Source organism: Lepidochelys olivacea, assembly GCF_965140295.1.
Source record: "Lepidochelys olivacea isolate rLepOli2 genome assembly, chromosome: 4".
Taxonomy (NCBI): Eukaryota; Metazoa; Chordata; order Testudines; family Cheloniidae; genus Lepidochelys; species Lepidochelys olivacea.
Window position 1 is genome coordinate 81093674 of NC_140414.1, and position 27303 is coordinate 81120976.

Consider the following 27303-nt stretch of genomic DNA (forward strand, 5'->3'; position numbering starts at 1 on the left):
TCCCACTCGCCATGATCAGCTGTTTCCAGCAAGCAGGAGGTGCTGGCGGGAGGTGGAGGAGTGGGCATGGGGCGGAACTGGGCAGGAAGAGGCAGGGTGGGGGTGCGAAGAGGCGGAGTTGAGGCTTGGGGGTGGAGCCATGGGCGGAGCAAGGGGTTGAGCACCCCTGGGGCCCGGAGGAAGCCAGCGCCTGCCAGGGCCTGATTCTGAGAGATCTTGAGCACCTCCTCTGCTGCCATTGAAGTCAGTGGCACTGACATAGGGAGCAGTTTCTGCGTGATAATTATAGTCATCCTAAATATGTCTTTACTAATGTCATATTACAATAAATTCTGCTCAGTTGAAAGGTGTAAATTTTGAGAAGCTATGATTAGCCTGGGTCACCCAATCTTTGCTTAAATGGAAAGGCTGTGCCTACTTTGCAGAAAATGGAGCAGATTGCAGTTGCTCCTGTCTCAGCTACGCAAATGTAGCCGATGGAAGTAAAATGTAGTCATGCTGGTTGGATCCAGAGGAAGCATTGCATATCCTGAAATCCATGGCCTGTGACTGCCAGGGCAGCTGAAATCTGCTCCATTAAATGCAAAATAAGTGAAGTCCTCATATAAAGATAAAGGAAGCAACACTGAACTGTTTAGAATTGGTCAATAAGCTGACTGTCCTTGCTGCTGGAACAATTAAATTTTCTTAATCCCAAACATACGCTTGTACTTGCTTGTATGCTTGTATCAGTCATTTTATCTTCCTGCAGTTACTTCTCTCTCATCATGAAATCATGGAACAATCTGAATTCTTCAAAGCAAGATGTGTATGTAGAGGAGGGTTTGAGTTTTTTTTAAAAATCATAGTTACATCCTGTTGGCGTGGATATGCATTGCTCATCTGCATATTTACTTGCTTTTCGGAAGTTATTCTTATTTTCCTTTCGGGAGACTGAGTTATTTTCACTATTCTGTTTTTAAGGTCTCTTGAAAAGACTTTTCCTGGTACACGTAGCAGACATTGGTCCCTATTGCAGTTCGTGCTTGTTTGGTGGAATATATGTTCTGTCTGATTTCCTGTAATTTGTGTATCCCATCAAGGCTGTCATTTGCAGGGGAAAATTACTCCACATAGATTTGGATTGATGCTTTCTCATTCTTGAATTTATTCTTCCATGCAAGTGTTAAAGTAGCAAAAGAAAATCTCTTTTACATATTGTTTAGCTGTACTGCATTGAACTATTGAACCCATTGAGTTTTCTATTCACTGTCTTCTCACTTGAAGAAGGACTAATGTATCTCAGCAGGTTTTTATTTTTTGTCAGTGAGAGAAGCATCCAAAAAGTCAGCTGGTGGATCAGGACAGTTGCAGACATGCAAGAAAAATAAGCAGTGTCAGGATCTCTAGGAATCCAAGTAGGACTTAGTCCCAGATCCTCAAAGGTTTTTAGGCACCTATCTGTCTCTTAGGCACTTAAGTTCATGATTTAGACTCCACTAACATTTTCAAAACTGCTGCTCAACTGCCATTTACCACATAGGATCCTAATTCCCCTTCATGCCTAAAATCCTGCCAGTTGGCATTCACAAAGACTCCTAATCCCTGATGCCTCCCCACAGCTAATGAGCAACTCAGAGCTCTAGCTTAAGCTGAAGCACAGGAGACCCTGAAGTAGGATTCTCAGTCTAGGCAGGGGAACTCCTATATCATCAGCAGGGCCCAATCCTGTATTGTTGCTGTGAGCTCGCCTAAAACTTGATACCTGTCAGACCCCAACCACCAGTAGCGGGTCACAGCACCCACACAGACGACAGCCAGGGACACAGGGAAAGAAGTATCGAGAGTGATCAGGAGAGAGAAAGAGAGGATTTTGGCTGCTAGGGCATGGACTTCATGAGCAGGTGACCTGGCTTTGTTACCCAACTCCAGGGGAGGGTTCCTTGCTGAGGATTCCTAGTGGAAGAAAGTGCCTATCTGTTGCTTGACAGTGAGGCACACCAGGTCAACCACTTAGGCAACTAAGCCGCTCTCCATTCCCTGCCCCTCCTCTCCATATTTTACTCCTGGTTAATATAGGCAGCTCCCCATGCAGCTTGCTGGCTTCTGAGGCTCCCTTTCGTAGGTGCCTAATTCTCCCCATGCACTCTACGGAGTACCTAGCTTGGGGCTGACTATTCTACCAGGTGGCAAGGCGCCTAAGGGGTTAGGTGTTGCAACACTTAGCACAGTGATTCTTAAGTACCTTTGAGCATCTGGGCCTTAGCCTGATCCAAAGCTTATTGAAGTTAATGGGTGTCTTTCTAGGAACTTCAGTGGGTTTTGGATCAGACCTTTGGAAAACTGGGTGGCAGCTTATTTGAATGGAAGAGGGGGCTCATTATACAAGTAGAAAGGGTAGTTAGTAGCTGTGATGGGATCTCTGGGGTGCAACCTGAAACTCGGGTACCGCTGTGCCCTCTTAACTCTCCAGCCTGAGCTGTCTCTCACAATGCTTTGCTAGCGCCAAGCAGCAAGTCCCTCCAAGCACTGTTATCACTCAGCACAACAGCATGTGGAGCCCCACACCCAGCTAAATGGCATGAATGCTTCCAGAGCCACTCACGAATCACACAGAGAAAGGTGTCAGCCAGTCCCCCTGCAGCTCTTCAGCCTTGCACCTCAGAGCTGTACCATCTTGCCCTGATCAGAAGCCTGACCAGTGTAAGTTTATTGCCCAGCCCACCCCTCCCTCAATGTGGAGAGGACCTACACTAGCCCTTGTAACCTGAGCTGAGATTTCCCAAGCACTTCCAGCAAAATACACTGTTTTAGGTAAAATATAAAACAGGTTTATTAACTACAGAAAGATAGATTTTAAGTGATTGTAAGTGGTAGGCATAAAAGGTCGGAGATAGTTACCAAAGAAAATAAAAGGTAAGCGCACAGTCTAAATTTTAAACCTTATTAGACTAGGCAATATTTAGATCAAGCAATTTTCTCACCCCACTGGATGTTACAGTTCATAATACAGAGGCCTCTCTCTCCAGCCTGAGACCAGTCTCCTCAGTTGAAGTCTTCCGTCTTTCCAGCATTTTTGTTGCTTCCAGCGTAGGTGACTGAGGAGAAAGGCCAATGTTATACCAATAAAATAAAAACTAGCAGGATCTTATTAAAGAGAAAAAGGCAAAATACCACATTTATTGTGAATACAGAAAGAATCATAGTAAGCAGTTAGTTATAGCTATAACATTCCATTCAATTTCATATTTATTCACACATTCATTCATATACACACACAAACATACGCACACAGGTTCTGCAAGGTTGTTATCATAGTTACCAGGCTTAGAGTTGCTCATGCCAAGCCACTGGCCAGGTGGCCTGGACATGAGGAGGGAGCAGGGCCTTGTCAGATGCACATCTGATACTCGTGGAAGTTGGTTTGCAGAATCAGGCGCCCAAAGTTCTCACTTTCTAGAGTCCATTTTTATAGGAATTTCTTCATATGCCAGTCTATGGGAAATGCTTCATCATGCTGTTGCTGAATCAATCAGCAGATGGCACATTCCTGATGGCTCCGTGCTGCCAGATGTTATCTTGTTCTTTGGTTCTCCCATTCTTGAGGCTGTTGGGTGGATTCCAGTCTGCCCTCCGGGGGTCCTCTGGTTATTTCCACTTGACGCCTTCTTCAACCGATGGACACTGGATTCTTAGGCTGGCACCTCCCTGATCATTCAGTTATTATCCACACCAAGCATCCATCCACATACATCCTCTATCTCTATTTTAATCACAATTGTTAATACAACAAAAGGGCGGGGAGTCTCGGGGTGCTGTTTCTGTTGTTACAGAGTATTGCTTTGAGTCTCTCTCTGTGTGAATTGCTTTGAGAACAGACTCCGTCTTAGAATGTACTAACACAATTAGCAGCTTGCAAGTTTCACACAAAGAGGGAGAGAAACAGTACCAAAAACCAAGAGACCTCTTAATTAGTAATATTCTGGAATTTAAACTATGGGGAATCAAACTCATTTGTGATTTTAATACAGAACTTCTTTAATATGATCCAACACCAAGGCCTGATGCCACTGTCCCTTTTTTTATAACCCCAGTCCATGTGCCTGGGAAATACTAGCCCAGACATGTCCTGCTGCCGACTCACAAGGTTGAGCAATCGCTCTGGTGTGGTCTTGTGAAACTGTCACTGAATTGTAAATCCCTTGTTTACTATTCCGCTGCTGGTGATGGTCATTCAGCGCCCACCTGGGTGTTGGTCACTTCCTTTGTTGTCAATGGAAAACTCATAAACTTACAACATATTTCAGTAACAATCATACAGCAAAATCTCATAAGTTCGTACACACTATCAAATATACATATTTTGACAAAACAGTGGACTTCAGCAGATCATGACCTTTCATATGATAACTTATATGGCATGTATTGTATGAAATATATCATAATTATGTGATGGATGATTATGGGGGTTTTAGGGTGCTGCTTTGAGTGCCACAGTAGCATTTAGAGATAAATTATTTCAGGCACCGGCTCACTCTCAAGCGCTTATTATAACTCAGTGATTTTTTCTGTTTGAGTAATTAAATAAAAAAATAGAGAGTCTAAGAAGAGTCTTTCTTTGCTCATTTTGATACACATTTTATTGACAGTCTCCTAAGGCATTAACCACTTAAAATTACTGAAGAGTGAAGATGCTGAAGCTGTGGCAGCATGTGCAGAGGTTACAGGTCAATACCACAGGACTGCCACCGTCCAGTTGTTTAGTGGAAATAACAATAGCTATGAAGGAAGTACTCTGCATTTTAGTAAATAAAAATCACAGGAAACTGAAAAGAGAACTTTTTTCAGTCAGACTTCATAGCTGGAATTTGCTAAAATATGTTACATTCATTTCAGCTCAGTTTTCTCTGGAAAATAAATCATATATTCCCTGAACTTCATTCTGAAACACATTATCATTGTTTTATAGAGTTTAAGGCCAGAATGGACCATTAGATCATCTAGTCTCACCACCTGTATATCACAGTCCATTCATTTTCATCTAGGTACATGGGCAACGCATGAACCACTGGCTGGGGAAGGCTAGCCCCCAGCTCTGCCCCTTCCACCTGTGGACCCGCCCCTTCCACGCACCCCAGAAGTTAACTCCCACCCACGGTCGCTGGCCCCTGCCCCAGGCTGGCTAGTGTCAGCAGCCCGCAAGCCCTGGAAGCAAGAGCGTGCACTGTCATTGCTGCAGCCTCCCCAGAGCTCCGGAAGGGAGAGCGCGCCATAGCACCTCTGCAGTCTCCCCCTCCCAGAAAAGGAGAGCCCGTGGTGCCACAGCAGCCCCCGCAGCCCCAGGAAGGCGGGCAGCATGGCCCCAGCCCTTGGAGCTCAGCAGCACTGGTGAAGTGTGGGTGGGGACACACCTGGCTGTTTGGGGAGGCACAGTCTCCCCCAGCCTCCCCTGACCGCTGCCCATGTCTAGGTACTTCTACATAAAGCCCAAAGACTTTTGTTAAACTAAAGCATTTCAGTCCTCAGGAGTGTGTGTCACAGGCAGAGAGCAGGAGAGACCAAGTTGCCACCAATGCCTGAAGCCCCCACCATGGTAGAGAATTGATGAGATGAGATATGCCCATTCCAGCAGCAATCTATGCCCCATGCTGCAAAGGAAGGGAAATCCCACCCAAGGTTGTAGCCAATGTGACCTGGGAGAAAATTTCTTCCTGACCCCTGGCAATCTGTTTGACCCTGAACATGTGAGCAAGACACACCTGACATAGACCAGGCATATAGAAAGAGGATTCTCTAAACACCTCTGACCACTGTTCCACACCGGCTGCTGTCCCATCTCCAGCTGTGACCAATCTTTGATACTTCAGGGGAAGGTGGAAAAAAACCCAGAATACTTAAAAATAAAAAATTGTATGGGGTGGAGGGGACAAATTCCTTCCTGATTCTTGTAGCATGGAATTTGATTACAGTTATAGTCTTAATAAGAATTGCAAGTGTTATAAGCATTTTGAGGGTAATGCAGATAATCTCATTCTCGTGGCCTATGAAGGAATAGGATGAACAGTGGAACTCAGACTCTCAGATTCCAAGGCCAGAAGGAATTACAACCTTCCAGCCTGACCCTCTCTCCCCTCCACACAGGCCATAGAATTTCTCCCCAAAATGGATTAAAGCATGTCTTTTTAAAAATATCTAATATCATTATAAAGATTTAAAATGATGACAAATTCACTCCCTCCACTTGTAAATTGTTTCAATGTTTAATTACCTTCACAGCTAGGAAATTACATCTTATTTCAAGGTTGAATTGATCTAACTTCAAGTTCCAGCCATTGGATCTTGTTATGCCTTTGTCAGCAAGATTGAAAAGCCCCTCCCTATCAGATTTCTTTTCCATGAAGTACCTATGACAATGCTTAAATAATTTGTTGCCTTCTCATCAATAAACTGAATTCCATAAGCCAGCGTTTCTCAAATTGGGGTCCACGGACCTCTGGGGGTCCCCCAGGGTACTTCAGGGGGTCCACAGGCCCCGCTGAGAAACTTCTCCCCCTCTCTTCCTCCCTCCCTCAACTCCTTCCCATCCCTCCCAGCATGCCAGGGAACAGGCTACCTACCTGCCCTGGCCCCGTGCTGCTCCCAGAAGTGGCTAGCACATCTCTGCAACCCCTTGAGGTGTGGAGGGGCAGGGGGGCTCTGCGCGCTGCCTCCGCCCTGAGTGTCGATTCCACAGCTCCCATTGGCCAGGAACTGCAACCAATGGGAGTTGCAGGGGTGGTGACTGTGCGCAGCGGCATCCTGCAGAGATCCCCCTGGCCCTCCTGCTTATGAGCCGCTGTCAGAGGATTTTCCAGTTGCTTTCAGGAGCCGCCTGAGGTAAGCATTGCACAGCCAGAGCCCTCACCCCCTCCCACACCCAAACTCCCTCCCAGAGCCTGCACCCCCTCCTCCACCCCACACTCCCTCCCAGAGCCTGCACCCCACACTCCTTCCCGCACCCCAATCCGTTGCCCCAGCCTGGTGAAAGTGAGTGAGAGTGGGGGAGAGTGATTGACGGAGGGAAGGGGGGTGGAGTGAGCAGAGGTGGGGCAGGGGTGTGGCCTTGGAAGGGGTGGAGCAGGGGGCAGGGCAACGGTGAGCAAGGGGATTGGGGGTCCCCAAATAATTTTAAATGAAAAGTGGGGTCCTCGGATTGCTAAAGTTTGAGAACCGCTGCCTAAAGCAATCTGACGTTGTAATGCTTGTTTTCCAGCCCCTTGATCACTGTTGTGGCCCTCTTTTGAACACTCTCCAGTATTTCCCCATTTTCATGAAGTTCAGACACCACAACTGACCATAGTATTTTAGTAACTTTCTTACCAATGCTGTGTACAGGGGCAAGATCACTTCCCTACTTCTACTTCATAGTTCTTTTTTATACATCCAATCATTGCATTAGCCCTTTTTGCCACAGCATTACATTGAGAGCTCATGTTATCTATATTGACCCCAACATCTTTTTTGAGTTACTGCTTTCCAAGATGGTCTCCCATCCTGTAGGTATAACCTGTGTTCTTAGTTCCCTGATATATAACTTGTCCTTTGGCTGTATTAAAACACTTGTTGACTTGTGACCATTTAACCAAGTGATTCAGATCACTCTGTAACAGTAACCTGTCCTCCTTATTATTTACATCTCATTATTATTAATTATTTTTAATTAAATTACTTTAGCTCAGGCAAAATTAGCTTCTGTGTCCATAATTAATTCAAGTATTGGGGCAAAATTGCTTTTTGATAGTTTGAAATGTGATACTTTCAAACCTATATATATATTACCTGTTTATGCTTGTAATTTGAATATGTTAGGGGAGTGTGTATGTTGGACGGATATTACATCAAAATGATCTTATCTGTTTGTGTAGAGTATCAATTTGAGACATGTAAAGGAGTCATATGAGATGACTTACGGATTTGATGCCCTAATACAATGCTTGAGAAAGGTACTGTACTGTACAGCCCCAGAAACTGAAATCTTCTCCTTATCCACTTGACAGGTACAGCATGGGCAGCAAACAGTTACCTCAGCCCATTAACTCATTGGCCTATCCACTGAGATTGCCAACAAGAGTACTAATGGAATGTGGTATATTTTGTCATGTGAATACCCAGTAGAAACATTACTGAGACAACCATGCTCAGGTCACGAAGATAATTGGATACATATCCAGTAATAAGAAAATGTTTGCTTCTTTTGTGACCTAGGCGGAATTTAAACTGATTATCCACAGGTCAAAGGCTCTCCATCATATTAGCCATCTGGTCTCCCAAAGCCATGATTATTGAAAATATCTGTTTCAGAATCTGAGGTGAGAGGAAGAAATGAAGTCCTAGTAAAGGGAGAAGAATTTCCAAGGCATACAGGTGGTAAACTTAACAGAAGTGATTCTTTATTATCTAATATTTTAATATTAAAATATTAAATATGTAATAGCTTGGATAATACAAATTTATTTCAACTAAGTTTATTAGCTTGCCACCTGTGTGCCTTTGGAATTTTTCTCCACTTATTAGATTTTCATGTATTCCTCAAACCACAGACTCTGAAAAAGAGATATTTTCATTAACAGTGCATTTCAGAAAGAAGTGCAGTTGTTAACTGTACATGAATTCTGCGAAGCAAATGGAAGAGTTGGTGGAATTTATATGAGCACCTCTTATCTTATTTCAGAAAGGTAACTGCCATTTTTAACACAGTAGTGCAATTGGCAGGGTACTCTGAGACTCAAGACTACTCCTGGATGCACAGGTAGCATCTGTGGCCAACAGAATTTTGTCCAGTTGTGCTTGTTGAGAGAAGTGCCCTAACTCTTGTGGACCTTGCCATAATTATCTCTGCTTTGGTCACCTCAACACTGTTGTAATGCACTCTACATGGAACTCCGCATTGAGATCTCTCAGAAACTGAAGTTAGTGAAGATTCAAGAACACTGCAGTTTGTCTCTTAAGTAGAATGGGAGCATGTTAGCAACAGAGGCAGAGAAAAGCCAAGGAATGATATACAATTCTTTAAAGATTTCCCTTCTACAAAGGTTGCTCTTTCAGTCAGACATTTTGTGAAATATTTGCACCATGTGTGTCCTAATTCTCCACCCCAGAAAAGGAAGTGATATTTTCAAATCAAAGACAAGTTAAAAGAAATGAGCGATAATCTTTACAACAAGAAATGTGTCTTTATCCAGGGGACAAATCCTAAAGTCCTTCCTTCTTTTCTGATTGTTCCTTTCTCAGGAAAACCAATCAATGGGAGGTTTCAGAGTAACAGCCGTGTTAGTCTGTATTCGCAAAAAGAAAAGGAGTACTTGTGGCACCTTAGAGACTAACCAATTTATTTGAGCATGAGCTTTTGTGAGCTACAGCATCCGATGAAGTGAGCTGTAGCTCACGAAAGCTCATGCTCAAATAAATTGGTTAGTCTCTAAGGTGCCACAAGTACTCCTTTTCTTTTTGCAATCAATGGGTAAAGTAAAGGCTAGTGCAAAACTGAGGGATGATTTCTCCCTGTTCCAGAGACCTGGTGGCTCAGTGGAGAGGGACAGCTGGTAAGGCACTTGTTGGAGCTCTCTGATCTACGTCATCTGGCCCCAGTATAAGTTAGAACAGTTTCTTCTCCTATGCTAGTGACACTTCTGCCAGTTTTAAGCCAGCTAAGAGTTTCCCTTCACTGGGGGAATTCTTGTCTGTCTGACTCTGCCCAGAATGCAGCCACTTAGGCAGCACAGTGAACAGAGAAAACAGGCCTGACTAAGGATGTCAGAATTTCATCATAAAGTATATTTGTACCCATGTATGATTATAGTGCAATATAAATAGGCTTGGAAAGATTAGCTTTTTATCAGTAAATGTCAATTTCACCATACACACAGAGAACCCCTCAAAATATTTTGATTCATAATAATCAAAATTTACAAATAGAAGAGTAAGAAAGATGCTCTTTGACAACTTATTAGAGTTTGATTTATGGATATTTACTTTGTATATTTTGACATGTGATGTTGACTTTGTTTTTTAACAGCTATAAAGCTTTAACTTTCTGAATCTTAAGTCTACTGTCATTAAATAATTAATGTCTGACCCTCCCCACAATTTCCCATAACAGTGAAAATTTAAATTGATAAAAATAAACATCACTATTATCAGTCAAAATAAAAAAAATCTAATTCTGCCAAGCCTAAATATAAAGGTTTTGAAAGAATAATAAGGGCAGAGCAGTCCAGCTGACACCTGCTATAAATAACTGTGGAACAATGGTTCTAACTGACATTTAGGATAGATTCCATAGTTTACTGTGGCTTCCTTCCACAACCATTGCTATGTAAAGAGAATCTATTTTGCAAGTTCTGAATTTTTTTACTGCGGTGTTTGGATTGTTTCCGAATTATCTCACTAGTTTCATGTTGTTAGTTCTGTTGAAGACACAATTCTGCTGGAGATGAAATTAACATAATAAATGATTTTGTAGACTGCCTAAAACAATGGGAACCCAATCCTTTTCCCCTGTGCAATACTGAAATATAAACAATAATTAATGAGAATAATCTGTGCATTCTTAAACTCCAAGGTAGTTCCCACAATAATCTGTACTTCTACTGTTTAAATCCTAGGTACGGTACCCCACTCAAAAAGGGAGAAAATAGTTTGCTGTAATTTCATGTGCTACATTTAATGGGGGACAAGAGGTATCTCTGCTCACTCATCACAATCCTTCATGTTTCTTGTGATGACTATATTCTACGAACAAGAGAATCAGCATATGAAGTTACTGGATCAAATTCTGATCTCATTTATACCAGTGTAAATCTTGAATAACTCTACCAAGTCAGTGATGTTACTCTGGATTTACACCGATGTAAATGAGATCAGAATCCAGACCACCTTTTTGTCATATATCCAAATCCTTCAGATTTAAATCTTTCTTGCCCTTACAGCCAGGCTGTTAAAAAAGAAAAACAAGCAAGAAAGCTAAATAGAAAACTGTAAAAAATACAAAGTGCAGTTTACTTTTGATGTCTGATCCTGAGTCCCTGGAAAATGTTTAGACTTCTTTTCCTTCCTTTGTGAGACTCTAATTTTACTATTGGTTAGTTAGGTAAATGTTAATTCTAACCCTGGATCATTGTTCTCTTTTCATTTTAGAGCTTGTCTTTTTTTATCTATATACTAAATTAAGCTTAAGTGTTCAGTTGTTTCACCTGAGCTACACCTATGTAATCATTCTTTATATTACAAAAAGAACAGGAGTACTTGTGGCACCGTAGAGACTAACAAATTTATTAGAGCATAAGCTTTCGTGGGTTACAGCCCACTTCATCGGATGCATAGAATGGACCATATAGTAAGAAAATATATATATATATATATATATATATATACTGTGACAGGGTCAGGCCAGATGGCTACAGGAGAGTAATAGGACGCAGATATATTAGCCCCAGGTTAAGTAGGTCCCTTTTCCCTGGGTAAGGTAACAGGGAAGGCTCCAGAACAATCAGGAACCTTCTGGAGACAATTAAGACAGGCTGATTAGAACACCTGCAGCCAATCGAGAAGCTGCTAGAATCAATTAAGGCAGGCTAATCAGGGCACCTGGGTTTAAAAAGGAGCTCACTTCAGTTTGTGGTGCGCACGTAAGGAGCTGGGAGCAAGAGGCGCTAGGAGCTGAGAGTGAGAATGCATACTGTTGGAGGACTGAGGAGTACGAGCATTATCAGACACCAGGAGGAAGGTCCTATGGTGAGGATAAAGAAGGTGTTGGGAGGAGGCCATGGGGAAGTAGCCCAGGGAGTTGTAGCTGTCGCACAGCTGTTCCAGGAGGCACACTAGACAGCTGCATTCCACAGGGCCCTGGGCTGGAACCCGGAGTAGAAGGCGGGCCTGGGTTCCCCCCAAACCTCCCAACTCCTGGTCAGACACAGGAGGAGTTGACCTGGACTGTGGGTTCATGAAAACGGCCAAACTGAGGGCTACCGTGAAGCTCCAAGGTGAGCAAATCCGCCAAAAAGTGCAAGGCCCACCAAGGTAGAGGAGGAACTTTGTCACAATACATACAGAGAGGGTGAAAGTTGCCATACAAACTGTGAGACTAATTAATTAAGATGAGCTATTATCAGCAGGAGAAAAAGCTTTTTGTAGTGATAATCAAGATGGCCCATTTAGACAGTTGACAAGAAGGTATGAGAATACTTAACTTAGGGAAATAGATTCAATATGTGTAATGTCCCAGTCTCTATTCAAACCCAAGTTAATGATATCTAGTTTGCATATTAATTCAAGCTCAGCAGTTTCTCGTTGGAGTCTGTTTTTGAAGCTTTTCTGTTGCAAAGTTGCCACCCTTAAATCTTTTACTGAGTGGCCAGAGAGATTGAAGTGTTCTCCACTCAGATTAAACCAAGGGGAACAGTGGGGGGCAAAAAGAACAGGAGTATTTGTGGCACCTTGTAGACTAACAAATTTATTTGAGCATAAGCTTTCATGAGCTACAGCTCATTTCATCAGATGCATGCAGTGGAAAATACAGTGGGGAGATTTTATATACACAGAGAACATGAAACAATGGGTGTTACCATACACACTGTAACAAGAGTAATCCGGTAAGGTGAGCTATTACCAGCAGGAGAGAAAAAAAACCTTTTGTAGTGAAGTGAGCTGTAGCTCACGAAAGCTCATGCTCAAATAAATTTGTTAGTCTCTAAGGTGCCACAAGTACTCCTTTTCTTTTTGTGAATACAGACTAACACGGCTGCTACTCTGAAACCTGATAATCAAGATGGGCCATTTCCAGCAGTTGACAAAAATGTGTGAGGAACCGTGGGTGGGGGCGGGGAATAAACGTGGAGAAATAGTTTTACTTTGTGTAATGACACATCCACTCCCAGTCTTTATTCAAGCCTAATTTAATGGTGTCCAGTTTGCAAATTAATTCCAATTCAGCAGTCTCTCTCATTGGAGTCTGTTTTTGAAGTTTTTTTGTTGTAATATTGAGACTTTTAGGTCTGTAATCGAGTAACCAGAGAGATTGAAGTGTTCTCCGACTGGTTTTTGAATGTTGTAATTCTTGATGTCTGCTTTGTGTCCATTTATTCTTTTGCGTAGAGACTGTCCGGTTCGGCCAATGTACATGGCAGAGGGGCATTGCTGGCACATGATGGCATATATCACATTGGTAGATGTGCAGGTGAACGAGCCCCTGATGGAGAGACTGGGAGTGGCTGGGTCATTACACAAATTGAATCTATTTCCCTGTGTTAAGTATCCTCAAACCTTCTTGTCAACTCTCTAAATGGGCCATCTTGATTATCACTACAAAAGGGTTTTTTCTCTTGCTGATAATAGCTCATCTTAATTAATTAGCCTCTTACAGTTTGTATGGCAACTTCCACCTTCTCTATATGTGTGTGTGTGTGTGTGTATATATATATATATATATATATATATATATATATAATCTTCTTACTATATGTTCCATTCTATACATCCGATGAAGTGAGCTGTAGCCCATGAAAGCTTATGCCCAAATAAATTGGTTAGTCTCTAAGGTGCCACAAGTACTCCTGTTCTTTTTGCGGATACAGCCTAACACGGCTGCTACTCTGAAACCTTTATATTACAGTTTCTAGAGTGTAGTAGTTCCAGTATCACTGATCATTCATTTACTTTGTTTGCTGATAGTACTTAATAAGGGTCTGATCCTGCAAATAATTATGCACACTTATAATCACATTCAGTTCAACAGAGCTGCTCACAAGCATTAAATCATTCACCTGAATAAATGTTTGGTGGATCTGGATGGTGTGTTCCTCCACAAACTGAAGATGGGCCTTTTGAAGTAGTTTTGAACAATGGGGCAGGTAATGAGGGGCTAATAGGGCTAAGCCTTATCAATTAATAAATCCCCTCTTTTTCTTTAAACAAATGAAAGTTGTGTTTCCCTCTTCTTTTTCTTTTCCCAGCCTCTCCAGCAAAACAATGGAGGGCAGGGTGCAAAGGAGGGCAGGAGACTGGCTGGATGGAAGGAGAGGCTGGCAGCTTCCAACACCTTCCATTCAGCAGCACCACAGAGTGCAATCAACAGAGGGAGAGTTGGTGAGCCTACTGGCTTTTAGATCCTAATAGAGTTCATCTTTCTATTAAACATATAGAGCAGTACAGAGATCAAATCATGCTCACAGGCTGTCTTTCTAGTCGTATTTGGGACAAATTCAGAGAAGCCCCAGAGTTCATAGAATGATTCATCAGGCACAGCCCTAGTGCATAGCTCCACTCCCAACTCAGGAAGCTTGAGTGGGTCCTAGTGGGAGGAAATTGAAGCAGAATGAATTGCTGGCCAACTTGTTATTTCAAGGAGGTAGCAGGTAGGAGCCTTTGACCTGGAAACGGTGGATGCAAGGGGAAAAAGGCAGGCTTTTGACTCAGATACTGGGAGATGGAAGTATGGGCAGCTGGCTGTTTTTCAAACAGGAATGGAGGCAAGGAGCTGAGCAGAAAGTGGCTGCTAGATCATCTTCAAGAGGAATAGAGGAGCTGTAGTGGGATTTACTGCAGAGGAGCTGTTAGGGAGCAGGGAAGAACACGCCTCCACATTTATTATTTGGTTTTATTTGGGATAACTGATTTGTGCAGAAGGTATGGAGGTTCAGAAATGTCCCACCCTACAATATATTGTGGGCACTATTTGTCATTGGCTATGAATGTATAGTAGCATTTTGTTTATGCTGAGACCTTTATATAATCTTCAATCTGTTTGGTTTGTGTTATTGCAACTCTTGCTTTAAATGCTGTAATTCACTCTAGACAGTGCCATATGGCATGTACACTTGAATGTAACAATGCCTACATTATTAAATCATTTTAAAACAAAAATAGAAAAATCATGGAATTTTGTACAGGCATTATAATATCTCAAAACCTCAAGTCAACCAGGCCCTGATTAAATACATCATAAAATACTCAAGGAGCTGACTGAGGAGCTATCAGAGCCATTCGTGATTATCTTCGAAAAGTCATGGAAGATGGGAGATTCCAGAGGACTGGAAAAGGGAAAATATAGTGCCAATTTATAAAAAGGGGAGTAAGAACAACAGGGGAATTACAGACCAGTCAGCTTAACTTCAGTTCCGGGAAAGACAATGGAGCAAATAATTAAGCAACCAATTTGCAAACACCTAGACGATAATAAGGTGATAAGTAACAGCATGGATTTGTCAAGAACAAATCATGTTAAACCAACCTAATAGCTTTCTTTAACAGGGTATGGGGGGAAGCAGTAAATATGGTATACCTTGACTTGGCTTTTGATACTGTCTCACATGACCTTCTCATAAAAAACCTATGGAAATACGACCTAGATGGAGCTGCTATAAGGTGGATGCATAACTGGTTGGAAAACTGTTCCCAGGGAGCAGTTATCAGTAGTTCACAGTCAAGTTGGAAGGGCATATCAAGTGGGGTCCCATGGGGATCGGTTCTGGTTCTGTTCAATATCTTCATCAGTGATTTAGATAATGGTATAGAGAGTACACGCATAATTTTACAGACAATACCAAGCTGAGAGGGGTTGCAAGTGCTTTGGAGGATAGGATTAAAATTCAAAATGATCTGGACAAACTGGAGAAATGGTGTGAAGTAAATAGGATGAAATTCAATAAGGACAAATGCATAGTACTCCACTTAGGAAGGAACAATCAATTGCATACATACAAAATGGGAAATGAGTGCCTAGAAAAGAGTACTGGGGAAAGGGATCGGGGAGGGGGGCGGGTCATAGTGGATCACAAGCTCAATACGAGTCAACAGTGTAATGCTGTTGCAAAAAAAGCAAACATCATTCTGGGATGTATTAGCAGGAGTGTTGTAAGAAAGACACAAGAAGTAATTCTTCTGCTCTACTCCGCACTGATTAGACCTTAACTGGAGTATTGTGTCCAGTTCTGGGCACCACATTTCAGGAAGGATGTGGATGAATTGGATAGAGTCCAGAGAAGAGCAACAAAAATGATTAAAGATCTAGAAAACATGACCTTTGAGGGAAGATTGAAAAAATTGGGTTTGTTTAGTCTGGAGAAGAGAAGACTGAAAGGGGACATGATAACAGTTTTCAAGTACATAAAAGGTTGTTACAAGGAGGAGGGAGAAACGTTGTTCTCTTTAACTTTTGAGGATATGAAAAGAAGCAATGAGCTTAAATTGCAGCAAGAGCAGTTTAGGGTGGACATTAAATTCCTAATTGTCAAGGTAGTTAAGCACTGGAATAAATTTTCTAGGGATGTTGTCGAATCTCTGTCATTGAAGGTTTTCAAGAGCAGGTTAGAGAAACACCTATCAGGGATGGTCTAGATAATACTTAATCCTGCCTTGAGTGCAGGGGACTGGACTAAAAATCCTCTTGAGGTCCCTTCCAGTCCTCCAATTCTATTAATTGTGAAAATGCACAATCAAATCTTCTCACATATATTTCAGTGAATGGAAATGAGAGATTAGATCTTGCTTTATTTGGTCCCTAAATGTCTTTTTGAAGCATTCAAAAAGCCAGGGAATAATAAATCCAAATGCTTCTTCATTCAGGATCTATCTTCCTGCAGAATCCAAGTGCACAGCTCTAATCCAGAACCCAAAAGTGGTTATTTAAACACCAGGAGTGAAATCCTGTCCAAACTAAAGTCAATAGTAATTGTCATTGACTTCAGTGGGACCAGGATTTCACCCACATTTTCTTTCAGGATAATAAACACTATGACTTCCATACATGCCCACATGCTACAAGGATAAGCACCATATAAAGTTCTACAATAGGTATACAGCTACATTGCTTTTAAAATATCTATTGATATGTATAATTGCTGTTTCTCCCCTACTTAAATTAATTTCATGCTTGTAAAAGATGTCAGATTGACAGACCTGCAGATTACTGTGTATCCATAAAACAGGTTCAGCATGGGCAACAGAACTGCAAGCATCCTCACGCTGCTCCAACATGTGTCTTGCTTCTAGCTTTATTTCCAGACCTACTCAGTCTCTGGTCTTATTCGGGGGGGGAGGGGGCTACAAACAGTTGCCAACAGAGGTAACAGTTCCAAACATGGTGGTGATTGTGAGTTTGTGATGTAGACATGTTTTCTAGAAACTGGGCTGTGACAACCAATTCATTTCCCTGTTCTTTGTTCCCTGCTGCTTTTCATGCAATGCACTGTCAACTCTGGAACCCCTTGCCAGAGGGTGTTGTGAAGGCCAATACTATAACGGTGTTCAAAAGGGAGCTAGATAGATTCACGGAAGATAGGTCCATCAATGGCTATTAGCCAGGATGGGCAGGAATGGTGTCCCTAGCCTCTGTTTGCCAGAAGCTGGGACTGGGTGACAGGGCATGGATCACTTGATAATAACCTGTCTGTTCATTCCCTTTTGGGGCACCTGCCATTCGCCACTGTCAGAGGACAGGATACTGGGCTTCATGGACCTTTGGTCTGACCCAGTATGGCCGTTCTTATGTTCCTGTAAGATAAAACCTTTTGGTTATTACTGATCTAGACTGGATTCAAACAAACAGCGTAGAAGACTCCATATCTCATTTCCCTAAGCCATGTACACTCTTTTTTTTATGACTTTCTATGTTGAGTTTTACAGAGCTTTAGTGGAAAAGAGCTCAGCTCTGTTTGTGTTGGACTCCCACAGATGAATCCCCTAATACTTTTTACATATATTTTGTTCTACAAATGTAGTCCTATCTCCAGGTATCCCTTCCTTTGCAATTGCTAATACCTACGGAGTCTCCCTTGTGGAGAGTTGCCCTCGTACAAGAACTTTATCCCAGCATTCCCGGTGTGGGGTGGGGATAGGTATCCCTTTAAATTTGGCAAAGTCCAGCAGCTGTAGCCCTAAAGTGGCTATTCTGTAACTGGCTGTTATTGCATCTTCCACTTTTCAGTGGGTAAGTATTCAAAATTCCTGTTGTGGTTTTTTCCTTCTCTTCTACTGAGAAAATCATATATTCGCACATGTCTAAATGTTTCCATTATTGTTTCTGGGGAAAAAAAATTAAAAAATTGATTTGCTTGAAATGTTCCATGAAACTTTTTGCTTTTTCATCAACAAAGCCATTTACTTTTAGAGGGGGGGAGAGGGGAAGAAGAACCTCTCACTCACTCTTACATTTTTTACTTACCCACCCTTTTTCCAAAAGAAAAGAGTAAAAAAGTGAATTTTTTTCTCACTAAAATAGAATTAAACTTTTTGAAAACTTTTAAAGATGTTGTGAAGTGAGTTTTTTGACAAATTTCAGCCAAATGATAACATTTTTTGGAGGGGGCAGGTAAAAATGTTCATTGCGATTGAAGAGGCATTTTCCATTGAAAAAGATCTTGCTGGGAAGTTTTTGACCAGCTCTCGTTAATTTTTTTGTTAGAAATGTAAATGTTATATGTAACTATCAAAATGTATTGAATATGAGTTGCTGTGGTTGTAATCAGGTAATGAATTGTATACAATATATGATCATGATTATTATTATTATTTATTTGTATTTTTATAGTGCCTCTGAGCCCTAGCTATTGACTAGGACTCCACTGGGCTAGAGGCTGTACAAACACAAAACAAAAATGACAATCTCTGCCTCAAGAATTACAATCTAAATTTAAGACAAGAGACAACAGATGGCTACAGACAACAAGTGCTGGAGAACAAGGAAACAATGAGGCAATAGTGCTCAGCATGATAAGCTATGTTTTGAATTGTTTGCTTGCTTTTTTTCTGAGAAAATAGGACACCTCTGGCATTGTGTAAACCAAGGGAGAAAAATCTTGTAAATCCAGAGCTACTGACATGTACAACATGCTTATTTAACTGTTTTCACTTCTTTTCAAGGATGGGATGGTTCTTTGTCTAAATGTAACCTGACATGAGTTGCACATAGCAATCTGCACAGAACAATGCATGTTTACTGTCACTTTTTTAAATTACATGAAAATCTGAATTATATTCCATGTAATCCATGGCAGATTTGAAGCCTAAGAAGCTAGTTTATCTAGTTTTGAAGAGAAAAGCAGTGCCGATATAGGGGATGGATTCCAGAAGCCCATAGCAAAGAATTTCCCTATAAAGGAATACAGATTAAAAATAACACTATGATTGGGAACAACTTCAGAACTGAATGGGCAGAAGCTTTTGAAAAGAGGAAAGCAACATTCCTCTTGTCTATTTAATCCAAACAGAAACTTCAAAAAGACAATAGGAAGAGGGTACAGCACTCATCATGTTTTTCTTTTTTGGGATCCAGACTATGGTGTTCCTTTGAGGAACAGCTGTATTTTCATTCCAAAAGAGATGATGTGATAAGAGAGCATAAATGGCAATTCAAAAAATATAAATTCAGAACAGATGTTGGGGATGGTGGGTTTTTTTCCCTTTCAAACCATATGTATCAAATATGCTATCATGTCAGGTTACAGGGACAAGGCACAGATAATCAGACCGCTTCATGGGTGAGAAGGAAAAGCCTGAGTGGAGATGAACCCTATGTGGAATGGCTTTCGAATTTTTACCAAAACATAGTTTATTCTTGTGGCTAGCCTGCCTTTGAATCTTCCTCAGAATTGGAATTTTGTATTAATTGGATGAGGTTAAGTGCTTTGGTTTAGGTTAGTAGAAACAATGAAATTAAAACATTTTAAAGTGTCCTAGGATAAAACTTTCACATGTAGCAAGGAGCCTATTTCTCTTGGCTGCTTTCAAAAATTTTACCCCTCTCACTGATTAATTTTAATATAATACATAAAACAAAAATGTTTTACCATCTTATGAATTAATGTGTTATGATGTTTTTCTGTGATTCATTCCGTGTACTGTAGACACAGTCTGAATGTCGAAGAGCAAAGACAACAAGGAGTCTGGTGGCACCTTAAAGGTGTTACACCTTAAGGTTAACACCTTAAAGGTGTTAAAGGTGGCACCTTGTTGTTTTTGTGGATACAGACTAACACAGCTACCCCCTGATACTTGACACCATGAAGAGCAAAGAGATATTCAAACAAACAGGCATCCAAATTGAAAAATGACTTTTTGTAGAAGGAATCATTTTGTTTCTCCTTTACAAATGGGGCCCATCTCTGTATAATTTATTAAATTTAAAATACAAAGTAGGATTAATCCAAGAGATTTAGAGAAAACTTTGTGTGGTGCTTTTGTTTCATTATTACAATGTAATATCAATATTTTGCATTAAGATTAGGTGTTTTCACTTTCTATAAAGATTTATGCCAAAATTTTCAATAGGTTGCATAGGGCAAGTGACTGTTGCCTAGTCAGGACTTGGATTTTCAGAACAGCTTTCTAGTCAGGCCCAAATGCCCTGATTAATACAAGAGGATAGTATCAGGACACAGTTAAGGAGCCAGCTGCTCAGTCAAGATTTTCAAAAGCCACAGGTTTGACTAAGTTAGCAGGTGCAGTTGTTACCATTCAGTAGTCTAGCCATTCCTTTGTTCTGCAAACCTGGGATCATCAGTCCATTCTGATTAAAAAACCAAACACGCAGGAGAGTATGAGTGAGAGTGATTCTATTGGTTTCTATTGGCAGCCGTGTTAGTCTGTATTCACAAAAAGAAAAGGAGTATTTGTGGCACCTTAGAGACTAACAAATTTATTTGAGCATAAGCTTTCGTGAGCTACAGCTCACTTCATCGGATGCACTATTAGAGAGCAAGCCCGCAAGATAGCGACTAAGCAACAGCTGTTATAAGGGCACTGGGGAGAAGGGTTGGGACAGAGGAAATAGGAGACTAGCAGGGAGAGTGGGGAGATAAGGGAGATGGCATATCTTGAGACAAATGAGGGAACACAACACCTGACCATGCTAGGATGGCATATCTTGAGGAGGAGGAGGAGGAGAGCCAAGCTTGCCCCAAAGTTTCCAATACCATCCATGTTCCCTCTGAACCCAGGAAAACTTACAATTACCTGACTGAAATGCAGGCTCAACCCCAAACCATTATACACTTTTGTGATTAGTGAAGATGACGTACAGAAGTTTTATTATCAAGGTCACCACAACCTTGGGCATACTAGCCACTGGGTCCTCACAGAGGACCATTGGCATCAAACCAGCTTCTTAGAAGTTCAATGCCATGATGAAGCCAGTGACTGAAACATTGACTGAAACAAGTGATTATGAAGGAGATGAGTTTGCCCGCTGTCCAGAATAGATGGCTCTTATGACATACTGGAAATGGTACATGCAGAAAAGTCAGATTGCTCACCATCTCCTGCAAGAGGCAGGGCACACTGCTGGTTTAGGGTGCCCTTTATATGAGTAAGGGTTCAAGGTATTAGCAAGGGAGCCAATGGTAGAATCAAGGTCAGGCAACAGTGGTGCTGATGTGAAGACATTTTATGTTTCCTTTTCAGGGATATGCCAAAAAATATGGCTTCTGAGTCTCCAATTAACTGTGGAAGTGGTGTTGGAGAGGAAGGGGGAAACCACCTCACCTGTCCATATTTTTGAATATTGTGTAAAGCAACTCTAGAACTGTGTGCGGGGGAAAGGGAAGGAGGGGTTGAAATGAGTTCTCATCAGTTGTCATTTATGAATTGCCTATATAGGAAAAGCAAGAAAGAAAAATTGAGAGACCTATTTATTTTTCCAACTTATAGAGTGCACCTATTGCCATGTATTTCTAGGCACAAATAACAGACATTTACAAATATACAATAATAAATCCAAACTGACAAACTCAACAATACTTGTAAAGGAACTCTGTGGGGTTTCAGATGTATCAAACAGATTATAACGTACAAATACAATTAATTAACTTTATCAGCAAAATAGCTAATTAGTAAGTGTTAAGCTAAAGCTAGCTATACAATCATTTCCCAGAGTATTAGCACACTTCATTTTACTCAGTTGTATTAGCATGTTGGCACCGAGTCGTTCAAGGGCTCCCAAATATTGTTACATCATGACTCCTGGTGTCAAAGACTTAGTATGGTAATATGTAAAAGACTATTTCCCCAGAAGTTCTTCCTGTGGAACATTCGGTATACAGACAAAACAGTACTTGTTCAAGTTTCTAAATTTTATCTATACTGTAAAAAATCCTTCAATATTGTTGGCAACTGAAGTTGGGGGATAAGATGCAGTCTTGCTCTTCCGATGCAATTTCGGATACATAGTCGGCAGAGCTGGCAAAGAGAGCATGGAGTAGCTACAAACAGATAAGAGATTTAATTAAGTAAATGTTGAGTATCCTTAGGAGTTTACAACATGGGGTATATTTAATATTGTTAGGGAGTACCTAAATAAACGTTAATTTTAAAAATTCTATATATCAGTTGACCTTATACAGTATAGTCTCTCAAAGATATACAACAATAAAAATTATGCTACTCAAATTTTATTAATGATCAAAGAAACAGAAAGGGCAAGGAAACTTATATTTAAACTAAATATCCAGAAGAATACATAGTAATTAACTCATGTTGTTGTGTTTATATAGCTAATAATTTTTAATTTTAAAAAATTGTGTTCATGAAAGATCCTCTGCTGACAACTCCAGAGATTGAAATTCTTTTTATTTATAGTATAGGTACAATATATGCTACACAAATGCAAGTTTCACCATCAATATATTTCAGTCCTTCCCTGTAGGGACCACTTTCAGGAGTTAAAGGGAAGTTCACCTTTCATGCCCATTCAGTTTTGGCCTCTTTGCTGAGGTTTCCGGAAATGCTGCTGGCTGTGATTAGTGTGTGTTAAGGACATCTGACTACTAAAAACTAGACCAACAGCCTTCAGATGGTGATACTGGATTGAATTAGTGCCAGGGACGCACAGCTCCCTCAATGGTCACCATTAAAAATGTATCAGTTTTCGCTTATAGAGCTAGCTACTCCTTTAGAGTACTGTGTTATGAAAAAAAGGTTGAGGGGTTGATTTGCTCACAGTCTAAGTATCTACATGGGGAACAAATAGTTGGTAATGGGCTCTTCAGTCCAGCAGAGAAAGACATAACAAGATCCAATGGCTGGAAGTTGAAGCTAAACAAATCCAGACTGGAAGAAAGGCTTTTTTGTTTCGTTTTGTTTTGTTTTACAGTGAGGGTAATTAACCAATGGCACAATTTACCAAGGGTTACGGTGGATTCCTCATCACTAATAAATTTTTAAATCAAGATTAGATTTTTTTAAAAATAAGATATGCTCCAGTTCAAAAGAATTATTTTGGGGAAGTTCTATTGCCTGTCAGACTAGCTGATCAGTGGTTCCTTCTGGAGTTGGAATCTATGTATCTATGACAGAGCATAAGGGGAGCAACCCTATGTGCAAGGATAGGAATTCTACCTGGCCATCACACAGGCTACGTGGGGAGGAAAGGTGAGGCTACTTCTACCCTCTTTTCCACTGTTCTCCACATATAAAGGCCAGGCAGAATCTGGCTCTGAGACATTATTATTATGATGATGTGTCAGAGCTGGAGGCTCATGTTAGATTATCACTGATGTCTTCCCTCAGTTTTGTGGTTCCAAAGCAGACCTTTAACATCTATTTAAAGTAGTATTTTTGGTGATTATGTTTTACTTAACAGCTTAAATAAAGACAAGGTTGTATATATCAACTCTTCTTTCTCAGGCAGTTAAATTCAACTATAAATATTTACTCCATAAAGAAAGTTAGAGTACAAGACTTTAATCTAAAAAATATTTCCCACAGGACAGTTTTGAAGAAAAAAATATAGGGCCTGATTCCAGAAAGTCTCTCTCAGATGCATAGTCTTTAAGAGTAATAATTCGGTGGTTTTAAAGCTACATAACAATTTATTAAAGTAATATTTTTGTGCCTGTATGACTCAAAAATTATTCTGATTTTAAAAAAAAATCTAACGCAGTACTGCTTACTCAGTAATAGAATTGTTCCTCTTCCCATTCTCTAAACAATTAAATGCGACACATCTTTCCATTTCCATGAACTATTTTTTAAAAAGGAAATTTAAAAAATCCAAGTTTTTCTTTAAAATAAGCTGCATGTTAGCCATACGTTGAAGCTACTAGTTTTTGTTGGTTTCTGTTATCACCTGTTAAACCGAGGAGGCCACATCTTCAGCTGATATAAATTCAATAGTGCTCTGTCCACTTATGTCACCATCTGAAAAACTGTCCTATTTAAAAATCTTTTCGATACTTTACAAAGCTGCAGGTAGAATTTTTAACTGAGTGTAAACAATCATTTTTAAACCCATTATCAGACAGCTTTTACTGATTCAAGTTTGTCCAAAAACTATGTATAGAATGATGAACAAAAGTATATTTGTCCCACTTACCTTCATGCAGAAGCAACATTCTCTCCACCAAACTGCTTGGGGCAGCTAAATCTATGGGCCGTTCAAAATCTGTATTCTTGGCATTAATGTCTGCCCCAAATTCAAGAAGCAAATTTACTATCTCTGTACTGGGTTGCTGAGCCGCTGCATGTAGTGGAGTGTCCAAATACTTTCCTTTCTGTACATTAGCTCCTATATACATATATTGGAGAGACAGAGACAAATAGATGAATTAATGTTGTCAGTTATAAAAGGTAATGCTTTAAAATCTGGAACAAGGTTTTTAAAAATAAGCGTCTGAAGTTACATTCCTAAATTTATAAATATATATATCTAAACAAATGGTCAGAATTTCAAAAGTTCTAAGCACTCAGTGGTCAACGTGAGCTGCTGGGTTGGGTCCAGGATGGGTCACACAACCCCTTATATTTAACTGGTTTAAAAAACATTCTATGGCTTTTAGAATCAAATTCCTTTTAACTCTCCTCTTCCCTCTCGAGCTCAGCCTCTGTGCTTTGTAAGCAGATATACTGGTATAGAGAAGGGGCTTTAAGGATAAAAAGAGAGGTACACAAACTGCTGAAAAACATTGCTGAAAGGGCAATGGCATCTTATGGCTCTATACCCACTTTAAACTCTCACTTTCATAGAATCATAAGACATGTAGAGCTCAAAGGGACATTGAGAGATCATTTAGTCCAGCTCCCTAATCTGAGGCAGGACCAAGTATACTTAGACTATCCCTGATAGGTGTTTGTCTAACCTGTTCTTTAAAACCTCCAGTGGCGGGGATTACTTTTATCCAAGCTAATTTGGGAGCTATTTAACTTTACTAACTTTATTTTTACTATTGAGTGAAAAGAAGAAAGTGGCTAGTGGTGCTGAAAATGCTTGATATCAGACCACTCAAGGTGGATGTTTTCTTTCTTCAACCCCACATACTGTAAATCAACAACCAAAAGGTTTCCCCTAACAAAAAATATGTCTGAGCATAAAGTTAAAATTAGAGTCCTGTAACAAGAAGCTGTAATAAATGAAGGGGAAAGAGGGTAGTTCCCTTTTAAGGACACCCAGCCAGCCAGTTAGCTATAAACTAAGTTTATAGCCAGTTAGCAGCTTATAGCTGCTCTTTACTTGCTTTACCTGTAAAGGGTTAAAAAGTCTCACTGCTATGAGACAGAAAGGGAGCAGTTACGCTGTGAAAACCTTGGGCCAGGTATGAAAATGTATCAGTATCATACCTAGAAACTGTCCTCATCTAAAACTCCAGATATTAAGTAGATCAGGAAATGTCTAGGAAGACGCAATTAGGTTTATTCCTTTTATTTCTTTATGGCTTGTGGACTCCTTTTTGCTAACCCCAGGTGTTTTTGTTTTGCTCGTAACCTTTAAGCTGGACCTCAAGAAGACTATTTTTGATGCTTGTAGTTGTTGTTTTTTAAATCTAGCAAAAGTCTAAGTCCCAGATGTATTTTCTTCTTTTTTTATTAATAAAATTGATCTTTTTTAAGAACAGAATTGGATTTTTGTGTCCTAAGAGGTTTATGCACATATTATTTATTTAGCTGGTGGCAACAGCTGATTTCCTTTGTTTTTCTTCTGAGCTCTTCCCCAGAGGGCAGGGTAAAAGGGCTTGAGGGTACCCCATAGGAAGGAATACCCAAGCGTGCCTTCCTGAGTTCTCAAAGGGGTTTTGCACTTGGGTGGTGACAGCATCTAACAATCCAAGGTCAGAGAAAAGCTGTAACCTTGGAAGTTTAATACAAGCCTGGAGTGGCCAGTATTAACTTTTAGATTCTTGCAGGTCCTCACCTTCTGCACTCGAAGTGCCACAGTTGGGAATTAGCCTTGACAAAAGCCTAGTTTTGTTTAGCTGAGTACATCTTATTGTAAAAGTGGGCAGTATAAGAATATATTAATATTTTAAGTAAATAAACTTGTACCTGCATAAAGGAGTTTTCGAATGCAATGGATCTGCTGTGAAACACAAGCTACATATAGAGATGTTCCCAGATGAGGAATGTCTTGGTCAACATCTATGCCCCAGGAGATCAGCACTTCCAGACATTCGCTGTGACCTGCCAACGGAGTATGAAATAGTTTGCTTGCCTCTTCAGTTAGACGTTCCATTTACGAAACCTGATACATTTCTTAACACTATGTAATATAATTTGTCAACTGTTTTATGTATGCTCAGAAGCTAGTTTTTTACCTCTACTGGCTGCTTCATGAGTCGGTGAAGGGAGACATGACTCCCACTGAGCTTTGGCACCATACTCCAACAAAAGCTCTGCACAAGACGCACTGCCTCTTGAACATGCATTAAATAACGGGGTCACTCCATCAATTGTTGTAGCATTTACCTAGAATAGAAAAGGTATGTCTAAGATGGCAATGAAGTAAGGGATGCATTCTTAACTGATAGTGTTTTAGAATAAGGTATAGTTGAAATATGCGTGATGCATCAACAAATTTACACTATTTACCATAACATTGCTTTATTGCACTCAACTTCTGTACAGTTCTTATCTTCCAACCCCACCCCTTGTTATTTGTTGAAATAAACGTACCATTATACATGCTAAACTATATCCTAGAAAACATAACTGACCATAATACTAAATCTAAATAAGTGGCCTGATTTTCAAAAGTGCTGAGTACTCAGCAGTTCTCATTGACTTCTAAGTTCTAAAGTTTTCTTTTCATTATGGAAATTTCCATTAGCACTCCCCAATCTCTATGATCATATGATTCTTTCTTGGCGCTCCACAAGCTCTAAAATTAGCCTATAACCATGAAGAACTAGCGTTCTACTCCACTCCCAAAAAACTCAATTTAAAAAAATTAAATTGATAAGTATTTTTTAAAATGTTTAGGTATAGGGGACTCTCTTTAAAATGTTCCTCATGTGCTAGTCCCCATTTTAAGGAGAGGGAATTTCTCTGGAAGCTTTACTACTGTATAGTTGTGTGTGTGTGTAGAAA

At 40.4% G+C, this 27303-nt stretch overlaps 1 protein-coding gene and 1 long non-coding RNA gene across 4 annotated transcripts in view; one reads left to right on the forward strand and one right to left on the reverse strand.

Annotated features, from left to right (window-relative positions):
* The window catches only part of LOC311520034, an 85380-nt gene that overhangs the window by 2836 nt on the left and 55241 nt on the right, over positions 1-27303 (forward strand). The window lies entirely within an intron of this gene.
* Positions 20191-27303, reverse strand: part of ASB5 (ankyrin repeat and SOCS box containing 5) — a gene marked incomplete at its 5' end in the record, with an annotated part of 49403 nt that continues 42290 nt past the window's right edge. For all 3 annotated transcript variants that reach the window (XM_084627236.1, XM_084627234.1, XM_084627235.1), the window contains 4 exons: positions 20191-22208; positions 24320-24511; positions 26263-26397; positions 26532-26682. In XM_084627236.1, the coding sequence (XP_084483362.1) occupies positions 22081-22208; positions 24320-24511; positions 26263-26397; positions 26532-26682 (606 nt within the window). In that variant the 3' untranslated portion in view covers positions 20191-22080. The remainder of the gene's footprint in view (positions 22209-24319; positions 24512-26262; positions 26398-26531; positions 26683-27303) is intronic.